Here is a 15,640-nt window from a genome sequence, read left to right as displayed (position 1 = left end):
AAAAAAATTCAGAAAAAAGAAAAAAAGGTGGGAGGGAGCGGAGAAGAAGTGAGAGAGGGGGGGAACGGATGGATGGAAGGACAAACGGATGGACAGAGAGGCGGGATTTGGAGAGCAAGAAAGCTAATTATCCAGCTCGTCTGTTGAGTTGCACGGGGAGAGGAAGTGATGCGAGCTACTAAAGGACGTCCACCCCTCTATCCCCTCCCCATCCACAGTTTCCTGCTGTGCTCTGATGTCAGCTCTCTTTAGACAACATGTGTGCTGTCGACACGCGCCAGCAAAAAAACTCTTTGTTTACCCCCCCACCTACACCGCCACCACCCCTCCCTCTCTCTATACCCTCCATCTTTGTTCTGCGTACCAGCAGGCTCCCGGGTTGTTGAAGGGAACCACAGGTAAATAAAAAGATAGGGGAAGGGAGGGAGGGGAGGGAGAGTGGCTGAGGGCGGGTGGTGGGTTATGGGGGGGGGGGGGGGGGGGGGGATATCCAGATGGTGCAACAGATGTGCTAGCAGCAGCAGCTCTGCTGTGCAGACAGACAGGGAGCTCTGAGCTGGGTCTCCCTGCTCTGCTCCCATCACCTTCCCTCTGCTCTGCCCCTCTTCTCTCTATTCTCCTCTTAAGGCTTCTGTTTGGCTCTTTCTGCTCTCTTCTGCACTTCTGAGGTCACTTCAGCCATGTTTTGTACAGTTCAGATGAATTGCTCTCCTCTCTGTGCCGTCATGGCGGGGACGAGGGGGCACAGAAAGAAGAAAGACACCCTTCAACTGGATGATGTAAGTTCAAGACCTTGTTTGAACAAAGATCCGCCATGCTGAATCGCCCTTGAGGAGGAGAGTGAAAATCATCCAGCTCAATGGATGTGAATGTGTAGCTGACCCTGGTCATCTCTGCCGTTTTGCCTCTTGTTGTTCTGGATATTTGACTCTAATTGCTCTGTCCCATTCAGTCCTGCTGCGTTCTGTAGTCTTGTTTGTCTCGACCGTACACCGACCTCTCCTCTGTGTTAGAACTGACGTGCCTGTGTATTGCGGGGTACTGCAGTAAACCTAGCTGCGACGCAAATCGGAGAACAGACGGCTGCGTAGCCATGTACAGTTTTAACAAGTGTGTGCAGGCCTTTGCTGAAAACTTTTTAAACGATGAACCTGCTCTATCAGCATCCACAAACTCGGATTTCTTTATTCACATGTTGTACATATAACATTTAAAGATTCATTAGATCCTGACACTGTCTTTTCTTTTCGGTCTCCCTACTCTGAAGCATAAAACAGAATAAGAAACATTACAAGATTCCTTCTGCTAATATTTTTTTTAAATGTTTTAAAAATTATAAATACAAATTGCATTAAAAAAACTGTTGTAAAACAGTTTGTTGTAAGCTTTATAATGTTCAATGGTTTTTACGTTACAATATAAATTGCTTTAAGAAGCTTTATCATGCTTTGCTCGTCCAAGTTTTCCAGAAAGCATTTAAACTGCGGCATCGAGCTGTGGTGCAGTCTGTAAGTATTACGACAGCATGACTCTGAACGACAGGTTCTGTGGTGACTAAAATGCCTATGGGGAAGAAAGGAGGGGCTTTTTCTTTTGAAGAACTGACCTGTCCTGATGTGAGCCAAAATGGCTGACTAAGTCAGAGAGGTGAAAAGAGGACATTGTGACCTACGCCACAAGTCAAAAGCACGAAGACAAACCCGTTGTCACTGCTGTGGATTGAAGCACTGACCTCTCTGCAGGTGTTCGGCTTCTGCTTGCTGCAGCATCACAGTTAGCTCTCGCTCCCTTTCCCGAGCTGAAAGAGTCACCGAGGCCATTTCCTCTTCGTGAGCCCGATCTGCACCCTCTCTGTCCTGTCTGAGGAGAAAAAACAAGAAGTTAAAGAAAAAGAAGAAGAATCAGTGAAAGAAAATGTGTTTTCACTATTTCTACACACTTTCTAGTTTCTGGCACATCATATAAAAGTGCACTGCAAAAAATACACGCACAGCGGCCCATTGGTAGAACCCTAAAGACTAGATGACAGTGTTCTGATTCCTCCATAGCTGCTGTGTACACATGCACAGCATCGCATGTGAAAAGGAAAATAATGTGAAAAGTCTCCACAGCCACTCGCTGACATTCTGTGGCATCTTACTCATCACACTCTGCGGGTGATGGTGCATGAAAAAGGTTTCACTCTGAAGCATTTCAAGCACAATCTTTGTTTTTAGGTAGGAATTTGTGTTTTGTGGCTAAAAACTGCAGAAATAATGGGTCTAATGTTTTACTCCTGCAACATAATGCAGACGACAATTTGTACACTTAGATCAAGTTCAAGTCTGTGCATTAACAGACATGTCAATCAGTGCATTTAAGTGGCTTCTGGTTACTAAGGAGATTAGTTTGTTGACACACCGAGAAACAAATTTCTTGCGTGCAATCTGCTCTGGAAGGAGTACGTTAAATAACTGCACTCAAACTGAGACGTGGAAACTAGGCGTTAAGTTAAATGTCAGATCATCTTCATTACTGTTGATGTTTCAGACTTCCCACGCGTCCAGTAACAAATGCACAAAGGCTTACGATGTAATCGGGGTCATTTATCAAGTGAATCCCAGCAACCTGACAAGAATCCACCAGGTCGTATCTGCAGCCGTTTCTATAAAAAGAAAACGTTATGCGTCTGTGTGTGTGTGTGTGAATGATGTCAGACAGGCTTTTTGCTAAAACCAAGGTGAGAGAGGGAGCAGGAGGAGAGCACATACTGTACAACATGAGAAAGAAAGGAAGGGCAGAAAGGACGATGACAGAAAAGACTTGGAGGGGGTCGAAGGGTAAATGTGTCAGGCCACTGTCAGCTTAGAGACCCCTGAGTGATACAGCAGCTGTCTCATTCACACAACACTCGAATAAACTGCCATCCCGCGCATTTTGATACAAGGTAAATCACTGTGATATATGCTACACTAATGCTGAGGACACACAACAGTGAGTCAGCTGATCTGTCATCTCTGTAAGTACGTGAAGGAGTCAAATAACTTTAAACTGCATTCAGATTTGTGTCAGTATCAGAATAGAATAGAACAGGTACGATTCAAGCTGAGGTGCTTCTGGCTTTGAACAGCGGCACATTTTGTTCCTGTCTGAACCAAACTTTCTATCTCAACTAAGTCCAAACGTACCCAAACAACAGAGAGACAGACAAAGAAGGAAAGAAAAGAAAAACTACAAAGAGCGGAAAAAAACGAACAAATAAACAGAACTCTTCCTGAAGTCCAAAGGCGCTAATGAAGAGAGAATTCTCCAGTTTAAGTGAAAACTTTTCTCCCCTACAGCGCTTGGCCTGCATCTCTAAAGTGACCGCGTCTGTCTGTTCCTTCGTGTGTGTGTGTGTTCTCCTGCTGTCCTGCTGTCTGGGGTGTGAAAGCGGGTGGCGGGTGTGCAGGGGACACAAGGAGACTGTGTGTGTCTGTACGCGTATGAGTGTGTGTGTGTGTGAGTGAATGAACCCCCGCTGGGCTTGAACAGCAGCCTGAGCCACCAAAGCGCACACCAGGGCTCAGCGGGAGATGGCGGGCAGGCGTTGCCAGCCATTTGGTCCTGCAAGAGGTTCCAGGGGGCCGTGTGTATTTGTGTATTTCTATGAGTGTGCGTTTGTGTGCGATTGGGATGGGGGGTGGTGGTGGAGGGGGCTCACACCAGACCTGTTTACCCACCAATTAGCATCAGACAGATCGCCAGAAAGTTCCAGCAGTCAGCAATAGAGTGGTGGTGAGGAAGAGGAGGGTGATAAAAACTGAGGAGAGGAAATCAAAAGACAGAGAGCTTCACATTTGGCATCTGCTTGGTCGTGCTGATTTACAGAACCAAACCTCAGAAGTACGACCTAGTTAAGGACAGAGAATTGAACAAACGGACTGGAAGCTTTCGTTCCTGGGTGAAGAAACCCCAAAGAAGTGCGCTGAGTTTAGGTTTCGGTTCGATAAGTTGGGTGCGAGCACTTGTATCTCTGTGACAAGAGCCTGAATGCCTCACCAAAGATCAAACTGGAGCTGCCAGATCAAACTTTTGCGGTTGTTTCTCCCCTGCGCCATTTTGTACCTCTAATCCAGTGCAACATGTTTACTTGCAAAATGCTGTCACAAAATGGCTGCTGTTGAGCACTATCAAATTAAAGCATAAAAAAGAGAAAGCGAAGGCGAGGTATCAGCGAAAAGCCAAGCCCTGGAGCAAGCATAAGGAGTGACGGGTAGAGCAGAGGCTGAATATGTGGGGCTGGAGCTGTAGAATTCTCCTTGGGCATTAATCTGCCTTCCAGTTAATTGGTGAATGGGCTCTGGGATGCTGCCTGTGGCAGGAACTCTTGTTTGGGCCTAGGAGGCAATAGACTGACTGTTCAGTTAGCAGATAGCTGGGCCTGTTTGTATATGCCTGGCCTGATGCACAGTAGGACAGCTTGATAAGTATGGCGAGAGCTGCATGGGCCAGGGGCCTAAGGTAGGCTGGAATGGCTCTGGGGCTGCGTCCAGGTACAGTGGCTGCTGGGTAAGTGGGAGGTGGCAGAGGCGGTGGCTGGCTGACTAGCTGGCTGGAGTGGTGAGGAAGAAGAGGGAGCCCAGTCCACACTGCCTGCTTAAGTGGGCACTATTCAAGCTGTTGCCCATTAGATGTGGGGTGCCAGGGCCTGACCAAGCGCGGAGTTTGCAGCACCCCATGGTGCAGCCGGCATCCCACGCCAGAACCACCAAATGCCGTGGTTTATCACAGAACGAGCACAAATTGGAGTCAGACGGTGGACTTGGAGGAATTGGAGACATTCGCCAACGCCAGACACAACTGACCGCTGTTCTGACTAAAGTAAAAACAGAATCAACTCTCCACTATATAACTCACATACATATACATGCATATTTAAAGCATAAAAATACGAACACACACACACACGGAGATAATGGGGAAAACAATCATTTAGTTTATATTTTGCTGTAATTTCAAATCCTTAAAAAGCAGTCACAAGATTGATGAAGGAAAAACTGGAGCAACTTATTCAACGCACTGCGACGTAAAGAAAGTGTAAAATATTGACGTGTATCGTATATTAATTATCTACATAAAATCAAGCGATAAGCTAAAAAGAACAATTCCTCAAATGAATGAATATTCAGATTTATGCTCTGCAATAGTTATGTGGTGCAAAATAACAGGTGTGAAATTAACATACAGGTGAACAGACTGCGAACTGAGCCTATAGCAAAAAACATGTGAAGACGCAGGCTTTGTTTGCAACAAAAAGGACTGAATGTTGCAGGTACTGATGATCTCTGCAAAGAGTTGAAGAATCAAGACAAAGACAAATAATAGCATTTCTACTGCGCAGGTAAAATACCTACGAGAGCCCAGAACCAGAAGATGCTATCAATTATGGAATTAGCGGTTCAATGTAACATTTTAATTGAAGAATTACAGATTTACGTAATTCACATGTAACTAGGATGTCATTATAGAATAAACAATAAAACACACTGATTTCTGAATTGGATTTTTAAGCACCTATAACATTAATTAAAGGAAAATGTTGGCACACCCTGCCACTGATTCATCGAGTCTCTTTAACTCTTCTGGGTCCCTCCAATTATCATCTCTTTATGATGCAATCTCTCACAGGTCCTCAAAAGGCTTAACTGAGGTGGTCCTAACACCTTTTTTTCTAATTTACAGCCTGTACAGTGACCCTTGGATAGGGAGCACTGCCATCTTTGAAGAGACCTCCCTCACCAGAATAGAAATGTTACATTTAGGAGATAGTTTCTTTCATTTTAAGGCCACAAATGAAGTCAAATCACCCTAGCAAAACACAGCATACCAGATCTAGGTCAGGTTTTTCCCTTTATTTTGCCTCTTATATGAACATAGCTATAAAAAACCCACAGTTAATTTCCACCCCATTTATCGAGTCAGTAAGATTTTACTGAAATAAACTCATAGTATACTATAAAATGACAACTGTTAATTATTTGCTCTCCAACTGCTCAAAACGGTGACACTCGTGATGATTCACTCTGGTGGAGGAATTCCAGTAGATACACGGTTATTTATGATAGACTGCATCAATCAGACTATATTAATATTCAACAGTTTGATACGCAAGACTACAAAGATGATTTCTGCTTATGTGCGAGTGCGATGTTTATGTGTGCGACAGAGAGACGGTGAGCGAGCGGCCTCGTGTAGGCCCGTCTAACTGGTAACTGCCAACAATCGATGAGCGCGATACAGAGAAAATAATGTGACATATTGAACATTTGCAGCGCTGCGTATCGGTGATGTCGCACACAATAAACATCTGAATTGTTCCGTGTGGCAGACCACGCAGAGTGTCACACGATTTCCTGTCACACGCACCTCAATGTGTTTTAGCACATTTTTATTAAACCTCTGGGTGATGCAAGTCAATCACTCTGCTCCCACATTTTTCCTTGCGGCACCCCTCCCTTCATCTTGCTGTCCGACTCCGTGAAGCAAGCACATCCAACACAGAGGCGGCCTGATGCAGCCTCACTGCTTCTTTACTCTGCACCCAGCCTTATTTATTTATATATATATATATACACATACATGTACATACATGTACATACACATACATACACATACACGTACATACACATACATACACATACACGTACATACACATACATGTACATACACATACATACACATACATGTACATACACGTACATACACATACATGTACATACACATACACGTACATACACATACATGTACATACACATACATACACATACATGTACATACATGTACATACACATACATGTACATACACATACACGTACATACACATACATGTACATACACGTACATACACATACATGTACATACACATACATGTACATACATGTACATACACATACATGTACATACACGTACATATATATAGATATCCGTCCATCTATCTGTCCAGAGCATTCTCATCTCTGCTCCGATCCTTTTTTTTCTCCCGTTCCCATCTCTCCCTCCTCCTTCCTCTTTTCCCTCCCACCCTTTTTTTCCTGTAACTAAACTGGCTGTGTCTCTCTCCATCTGCTGGTTCTTCCTTCAGCGGCCCTGCACCTGTTCACACCTCCTCTCCTGTTGGCCACCTCTTCTCTCTTCTCCCCTCTCTCCCCCCCCCTTTATCTCTCTCTTTTTCTCTTTCTCTCTCCCTCACTCCCTCTCTCTCCGCTCGGTGCGATGCTGCCAGGCCCATTCCTGGCTCAGTTAGCCTCTCTGTCATTCAATCCATCTGTCGGCAAGTCAACTTTGTTTACAGCGGGCGGCCCAAGCCTCTTTTCTTCTTCAAGGAACACTAAAGCCCCCCCGCCGACACCAAGGTCAGTGGTTAGCAAATCGTGCCCGAAAAGCAGAAAGCTGCAACTGTTAAAAGTAGCGCAAAAAAAAATAAATAAAAAATTTATATACCCCCTCGCCTCCCAAACCGTAACACACATATGCAAAAGTATGCACAAAAAAAAGTGTGCAATTTCGCTCATCTGAAAAGCTGTTTAATCTCCCATGCATATGAATAAATGTATGCATATACACACAGACGGCTACAAATAGACACGACCCTGCAGAAACAAACATTTGCTGTTACAGCACACATTCCCTCAGAGAAAAAACCCAGCTCTAGATTGAAGCAATTAGTGGCTGATTGGCCTCTGTCATCATCTATCTGCTCACAAAACAGAGCGAGAGAAGTTTAAAAATCTTAATTGGCACAGATGACTGATGGTCTTAACACAAGAAAAGCGGCCTGGCAGCGCAGGCATCTGTGATTTTTAAAAATAAACACACAGCATACGTACAATATGCTCTCATATTGACCCAATCCAGAAACCAAAGACCTAACGTCAGTGTCAAATCTGTGCCCCGCAGAAATAGTTGTGGGTAGCATATGTGGCAGTGCTCGAGGTCAAATCTATTTTAGCAGAAAAGGTAAACGACTGCTTAAAATTAATTATTTCAACCAGGCTACCTCTCATTAGGCATCTTTTAAAGTGTATGTCTAATACCTGTTGTGTGAATTTTATGGGACAAATATAATAAGAAAAGGTTCTGGTTAATTACCCAAATAAACAGAAAGAAATCTGTGATTACAACTGTCTTACTGTTAAATGCTTAACTTACATGCAATGCAACAAAAAAAAGAGAGAGAGAAAAGAGAGAGGAAAGAGTGAGAAAGGTACTTATACTATAAGTCCAAATCTTGTGTACTACAGCAAATTTATCTCTGCTGGCGTGAGCACCGTCTACCTGTGACGGAATTCACTTCTTACTGGAGACATGCATGATGTTATTTAAAACACCCACCAGCCTTCACAGTGGGTCGTGTGCTTGGAGGTAACAGGCTCAAAGGACTATGCACCACCTTTCTCTCCTTATGCACCCAAATCATCGTCAGTGAATTCAATCATCTCCTTACTTTCATACCTCGTGTCTCTGACAACGTCTCTCCTCTCCCCTGGGCTTTATAATCAGATGTGTCTTTACCAAGTAGCAACCACTAGAGTTGCCAGAAACTGCAGTTCCCCTGGTGGCCACTTGAGGCTGCCTAAGAAAGTCGAACAAATTCCCAGAGCCCCCTCTTCTTAAAATACTTTACAGTTATTTTTTTTTTCCTTTTTGAATTATTCAGAACGACTTTACAAGTTTAAATTTTCATACATTTTGCATCTGGAGTGGTTGCATTGATTAACTGTCCCGGCACAGGGAGCTGTAGCCGGGCAGGATTTGCTAGGCTTCACCTCTGCTAACTGGTATCACTGATTGCTGCTGATGCAATCCTTAATGCAATTATCTGACAAATAATACAGCTTGCTGTGTACAGACTATCCAAGAAGTTGTGCTTTGGTGAGTGAAAATTATTAGTACCTTATCATTAGTCATTACGTACTTAGTACTAATTAGCAGATGTTTGTCGGTACATTGCACCTGTTCAGTTTATTAATACAGCTTGCAAAACAAGCTTCCAACTTGTCCAGATATGGTTTTATGGTAAAAAAAAAAAAAATAAAATAAAATAAAATAAAACTAATTAAATAAATAATGTGCTGCCAAAGACAGCAAATCTTGAGGCTTCAGAATACAGAAATCAGAAAACTATGCGTGATGTCACAGTCTATGGTCTCAACTAGATCACTTTGTTTGTCAGGATCAGGTCAAGGCGTCTTTAACCTGGCTCGCACGGCACTTTGTTTGGAACGAGCAGCACATCAACATACACTGCAGGGAAATTATATTAATTCACTTGAAATGTAGCTGCAAGTGCCAATGAAGAGGCCTAGCAGCTACAGAGTTGTCACCATGGAGAGTTGATTGGATCATGTTAAAAGTATGGCTGTAAGTACCAATAGCAAAAAGCTTTTTCACTCATTAAAATGGCCAAAGTGGTCAAATAATGCAATTTTTTATATTACCTCAGGAAGGGGAGAAATCGTCCTTCTTCATGTTTTTTCTGCTAGTTCTGCTGCTGGTGTCATGTATAGACACCAAAGTGGACAGCACTCCTTCATGGGCTTCTCCTATTAGTGCTTATAGCCACACTGATCACATTTCTTATTTTGTTTTGGGGTTTTATCAGCTTTGCCTGATTTGATCTCTCAGATCTAGCTTGCAGGAGTAGATCCTTCTGTCTTCTCCCAGTATATAATTATTATTACTTTCCTATGCCGTCTGAACTCTTTGACACTCTCCCCTTTCAGTATTTGTCCTGCTGTATCTTCCATCTCCACTTAGCTGCTACCTTGCTCCAATCTTATCTTTCATCCTTCTGTTCCTTACTGCTCTTTGTGATCAACTCCCAGTACAATCTGCTGAGGGCAGCACTGGCCCACTACCTATGTGGCACCGGTTGGCACTGCTGTGTCCACCCAGGGTAACAGAGAGAAGCTGATGGAACGAAGGCAAAAGAAGGGGAAAAAAACTGAACAAAAAGCAGCTATGCAGGAAAAAAAGAGGATGAAACGACAAAAGGATAGATCAATCAGGTAAAAGAGAATGAGAGATGTAAAAGAGAAATGGGGGGGGGGGGGGGGGGGGGGGGGGCAGAGAGAGGTTCTGTCATGTTGGATGAAAGCTGGGCCTACTGGGTAGTGGGCACTGGGTAGCGCCACTGATCCTGCCACCCTCACAGCAGGGGTGTGCAAAGGCACAAAAGTTGAACAGATGACACGGTCACACGAAAACAACACACACTTTTAAACACAGATTTCAAAAAATGGACCTGCACTGGATCTTCAGCACAATCCTCTAAAACGTATAGAGCTACTGGTAAACCCTTCTCACCATACCTATTTAGAAAGATATGCAAAAGATGAGTACAGAATGAGGTGAAGGGTGGATGGTGGATGGATGGCAGGGGGCTGGTACTCCCTTTCGTTTTGTCCTCTAGCAGTAGTGTGTGTATGTAGGCCAGTGTCCCAGGGCACACTTGGCTGGGGTGGCAACAGTTGTAGCCGACAGATTTGCCTCCATCTTGCCTGAGGTCTCACAGTCAGCGATCTGTCTTTTCTATCCATTCTCAGCCTCGCCGGATGGATAGATTACAGTCCTGCTTAACAATCTTCATACTTACAGTAATGAGTGTGAATATTCTCTGGTGAATTTATAGCATCTACATTTTAACTGCGAAAGACATAAATAAGCTCCTGAGTTAAGAGTGAGAAGGACAGTATACCATGGCTGCACATTATCAGTTATCAGCCATAACATATAACATGTTTATATATAATACTTAGGTTGTGAATACTAGTGAGAAATGCGTGCACTGGCTGAGAACCTAACAAGAATGAGTTCTCTCTGTATTGCAATTCTGTAATGCTCAAACTACTGTGTTTCCCCACATAAACTATCCACACTTGCACCTAACTGGAAAACTGTTTTAAACCTACATGCATGATGAAAATAATAGTATTTAATCGTATAAAATCACTGCAGAATACAATCGCAGCACATGAAACACATGTTTAAGAGATCAGGGAGTACCTGGTAAGGCCAAAGCCATAAAGTCATATGTACTAATGCAGTAGTAATGCTGTTCTAAGAACCATCTTAGATCTATTACCTGATAGTCAGATGCCTCAAGTCTGGTAAATTTCCTTTAATGTTATCCACACTCAGGTAGAATAAAGGGAAAAGACTCATAAGCAGAGCATAAGAACCACCAATATAGAAGGAAGATACATTTATTAAGATCACGGGTGAAAACGAAATATGTTAGTGACTTTATGCATGATTTCAAAAGGCATTCAGACACTGACCTACTTCACGAAGTCAATAAACATCAACATAACAGACATGTTCCTGCTCAAGGGGTCACATTTTTATACGTATAGTGCCAATTCCATTAAAACTGTACAAAAATGGTTTCAGTATAAATTTGCTAGTATTTTAATAACTGTTTCATGGCAAATTAACATAACCTTTGAACAGTTAACCAAAGAAATACAGCAGTGACAGGAAGATCAAAGGAGACAGTTAAAAAAGCTAAAACGAAGACACAAACAAGTAGGTCTCAACAGATTGAGCGAGAGAGGCAGGAAGAGTGCAAGAGAGAGAGGCGAGGAGGCACGATGGCAGAGAGGGCACTCCGACAGCGAGGAGAGAAGAACACGGCAAGGTCTCGTCACCGGGCCAACGGGCCCACCACTGTCAACATCATGGCACTCTGTGGTACACACACAAACACACACACGCACACACGGCTGGCCGACGGCCCTCCCAGCTGCCCTATCCGTAACTGTCTGATTAGTTGTGCTAAGCAGCCCCTCCCCTGCCAACCATGGTGCCATCTGCTACCCAACAACATGGCCGCCGACCAGACAGGCACACACACACACAAACACACACACACAGAAACACACAGTGAGTCTCATACCTGGCACTGCACTGCTGCTGTCACACAGAGACACACACATCAAACTTCACAGACACAGGTGTAGCCCAAAGGTATCAACACATAACATTCACACACAGACGTGCACGCACGCTCGTCTAATTGCACGCTCGCAAACAAGTCAATACAGTTCACGAAACAAGAATACTCCAAGCATGTGCGCACACACAAGAATACATGCACACAGTTGCCTTAGAGGCAGAGTGCATTCATGTTCGTGGTGACAGTGGTTAGACACTCTTAATGCCAGGTAGAAAGAGTGATGCTGTGCTCAAGCAGTGTGTGTGTGTGTGTGTGTGTGTGTGTGTGTGTGTGTGTGTGTGTGTGTGTGTGTGTGTGTGTTCGCTGGCAGCGCTTGAAGGTTCATTATGGCCCCCGCCTCTCCTGAGCGACTGCAGCCCGCGTGGCGCCCCGGCCCTTTTATTCCGGGCCGTGATTGGACAAGGGCCTCCCGCCGAGTTGGTTTGCAGCAGTTTTGTCGCGCCCAGATTTCACTCGCTGCTCAAAGTGAGCCTCTGGCGGGACGCGGCATCTGCTGCCTCACCTTCCTCATTTACACTTCTCCGCCCTCGCACACACACACACACACAGTTCTGTTCACCGCCTTTCCAGACCTTGCTATCACGATGTACAACAGAGGGGAGAAAAAAATAGAACGACGTAGAGGTAAAGAGGGAACGCAGCAGCGTGACGTGTTTAATAGAGTTTGGGGAACTTCATGTATAAGAGTCACAGCGGTTGGTCCAGAGTTTTGTCTGCCTAACCCTCTCGCTCTGTGTCTCTTTGCACCCATCTTCTGATTTCAGGGTCACAGAAAGGAGACTGTGGCCTTAAAATACACAATGTATGCTTCTCTCCTTGCCTGGCCTATATGGTTGCTTTTGTATTTCCCACACTACCAATTTGGTGCATTCCATCATTTCACAAGTGCCTTAAATGTCTCACATTTTTGCATCTCTAATACATCATCTCTTATGCCCTAACCAGACCTGGTCTAGTACCAAATATATATAAGTTTTCTGCAGAAAGCAATGCAGTGATGGCATGCATAACATAGCTACAAGAAACACAAGAAAGACTTCAATAAACAACTACACAATCAGAAAATATTAATCAGCCCTTTCACTTTTCTTTCTATTTGTGAAAATATAAAGTGATGCCAAAAGGCAGGAAAGATGTTAGTTCATGCAGTACAAAGTCTACCAAATCTTTTCTATTTACTGCAACTATTTGTTGGTTAAAGCAAGAATACATGGCAGATCAACAATGGTGTCTTCACCTCGCTGTTGGATATGCTCTGAATACATCAGTGAATATGCACCTCTGTATAGCCCCCACTAATGGAAGTGTTTTTCCAAGGCCTCTTAATAAGATTATTTCCAAACCTAAGGCTTTGTGTAAAGTGCCAACAGAAGCTTCAGCCTCATGGCTTACATAGTTAGGTTCATAAATATCTGGACTAGAGATGGCACGATACCACTTTTTTTATGTCCGATACCAATACCGATATCATAAATTTGGATATCGGCCGATACCGATATGAATCTGATATAGTGTGTTTTTTAATCAATAAAACTGTTTTTGTAATATCTTGCTGCATTTTGTATAAGTTCATACTCAAGTTTAAAAACAAACTAACACTAAAGCTATTCTGTTATACTTGTATGCAAAAAAATACAGTGCACCCAAAATATTTCATAGTTCAGCAATACTGATCAATCTAATAAACGTAAACCTACTCCATCCTCCCTATTCTGGTATTTTAAAGAGTAAGCAACCTAACTAATAGGGTTGCAAACTCCCAGCAAAACTAGCTTACTAGGGTGTATTAGACTTAATAGTTACTATATACAGTAATGAACTTCTATGCATTTTACATCAGATTAAAACTTTGGGTGTAAGATGCAGATAATTGTTTATTAAAAGCTAGATATTTTAAATGAGAATAAGAAAGAAAAGTATGTCTTTGTGCCCCCTTTTCCCTGTTCATGCCCTATGGCCCCCCTGGCTAAACTTTGCTAGATCCGCCCCTGCACAGTTACCAGCCGTCAGCTGCGTAGAAAAGGATTCTGGTGTAGAAAGTAATATTAAATAAATTCTAACAACAGATTATCAAGCTGTTGTTCAGCCGCTGGTTTCCTCTTTCTGGCGCGAAGTGGGCGATAAACAAACAAGAGAGATGGACTCGCGACAGAAAAGCCGATCAGCTGATCATTAATCAGTTTCATGATTTAAGTAGCAGCAGGAGAGGGAGGGGGAGAGAAGAGGCAGTCGCTCCATATATCGGGTGTTAAGCATAAAGCTGGAATGCTTTACAAACATTCAGAGATGAACTTACACACTTGCTTTACTTCTCTCTGGGATAACTTCCTCGGAGATAAAATGCCGGTTTGGTAGCAAGGCTCCAAATGCTCAACCAGACAGCTGACAGGTCTTGCAATGTTATAGGAATTTGTTTTATTTATGTATTAATCACATTATTTTATTGTACAATGCCTTGGTGCCACTGGATTTAAACATGTTCCACACTCATTCATTAAGACAAATGGTGGAGGGGTAGTAAGGAAGTTGGGGGAAGCAGACCACTCCACAAGAAGAGTCTTTTGTCTCTTCCAGAACTCTGGGAGGTAGCAAGGGAGTGTGAACCTTAATGTGTGAAACAGCTGTGCACTGCCTTTTGATATTTAACTGATATTTAACTAGGCTCAGGGAGACTCTGCTGACTGTCTCCCCGTGGTCATGCAGGCTCTCCACCAACTTGGTTTTCTGTTCTTTGTGTGTTTGGATTAAAGAATGTTAGCTACCGCTCACCGCTCGTCTGCAGGCTTTATTTAATGGAAAACTTCCACAACACACGCCACAGCCGCTCTATCGTGTGACGCATACTGCTCCGACGTGCTACAGTTAAGAGCCGAGTTATGCCATGTCGCAAGTTTTGTGAGCTGCTTTTGTGATATTTAATGGATCGGATTAAATTTTTTATTTCTCTCCGATATCCAATCCAGTAATTTAGGTCAGTATCGGACCGATACCGATACGTAATATCGGATCGGTCCATCTCTAATCAGAACAGAGACAACCTTTTTCCTAATTTTGGTTCTGTACATTACCACAAATTTTTTTAAATGAAACAACTCAGATGCAGTTGACTTTCAGCTTTGATTCAGTGGGTTGAACACAAAGACCTTTACTGCAGCAGCTTTCAGTTGCTGTTTGTTTGTGGGCCTAAGTTTAGTCTTCAGCAAATGAAATGCATGCTCAGTTGGGTTAAGACCAGGTGACTGACTTGGCCATTCAAGAATAATCCACTTACTTGCCTTAATAAACTCCTGGATTGCTTTGGCTGTATGTTTTGGGTCATCATCCATCTGTATTATGAAACGTCATCCAACCAATTTGACTGCATTTACCTGGATTTGAGCAGACAGTATGTCTCTGAACACCTCCGAATTCACTCAGCTGCTTCTGTGCTGTGTCACAGCATCAATAAACACTAGTGTCCCAGTGCCACTGGCAGCCATGCACACCAAACCCATTGCACTGCCTCCGCCGTGTGTTACAGATGATGTGGTATGCTTTCGATCATGAGCTGTTCCACACCTTCTCCATAGTTTTTTCTTGTCATTATTCTGGTAGAGGTTGATCTGAAAACTGTGTTCAGTTATATTAGATGTTTTTCCAATCTAGCTTTTTTATTACGAAGAC

At 43.4% G+C, this 15,640-nt stretch overlaps 1 protein-coding gene across 2 annotated transcripts in view; it reads right to left on the bottom strand.

Annotated features, from left to right (window-relative positions):
* The window catches only part of sdccag8 (SHH signaling and ciliogenesis regulator sdccag8), a 51,603-nt gene that overhangs the window by 22,034 nt on the left and 13,929 nt on the right, over positions 1 to 15,640 (bottom strand). For both annotated transcript variants that reach the window (XM_086259088.1, XM_086259089.1), the window contains exon 14: positions 1,733 to 1,860. In XM_086259088.1, the coding sequence (XP_086115214.1) occupies positions 1,733 to 1,860 (128 nt within the window). The remainder of the gene's footprint in view (positions 1 to 1,732; positions 1,861 to 15,640) is intronic.

This window comes from Aulonocara sp. 'chitande type north' Nkhata Bay, linkage group LG13, assembly GCF_057382095.1.
Source record: "Aulonocara sp. 'chitande type north' Nkhata Bay isolate Kocher_YH1m ecotype deep benthic linkage group LG13, A_spYH_male_GT1.1, whole genome shotgun sequence".
NCBI classification, from domain to species: Eukaryota; Metazoa; Chordata; class Actinopteri; order Cichliformes; family Cichlidae; genus Aulonocara; species Aulonocara sp. 'chitande type north' Nkhata Bay.
The sequence above is the reverse complement of the archived record's forward strand: the minus strand, read 5'-3'. Positions and strand labels throughout refer to the sequence as shown.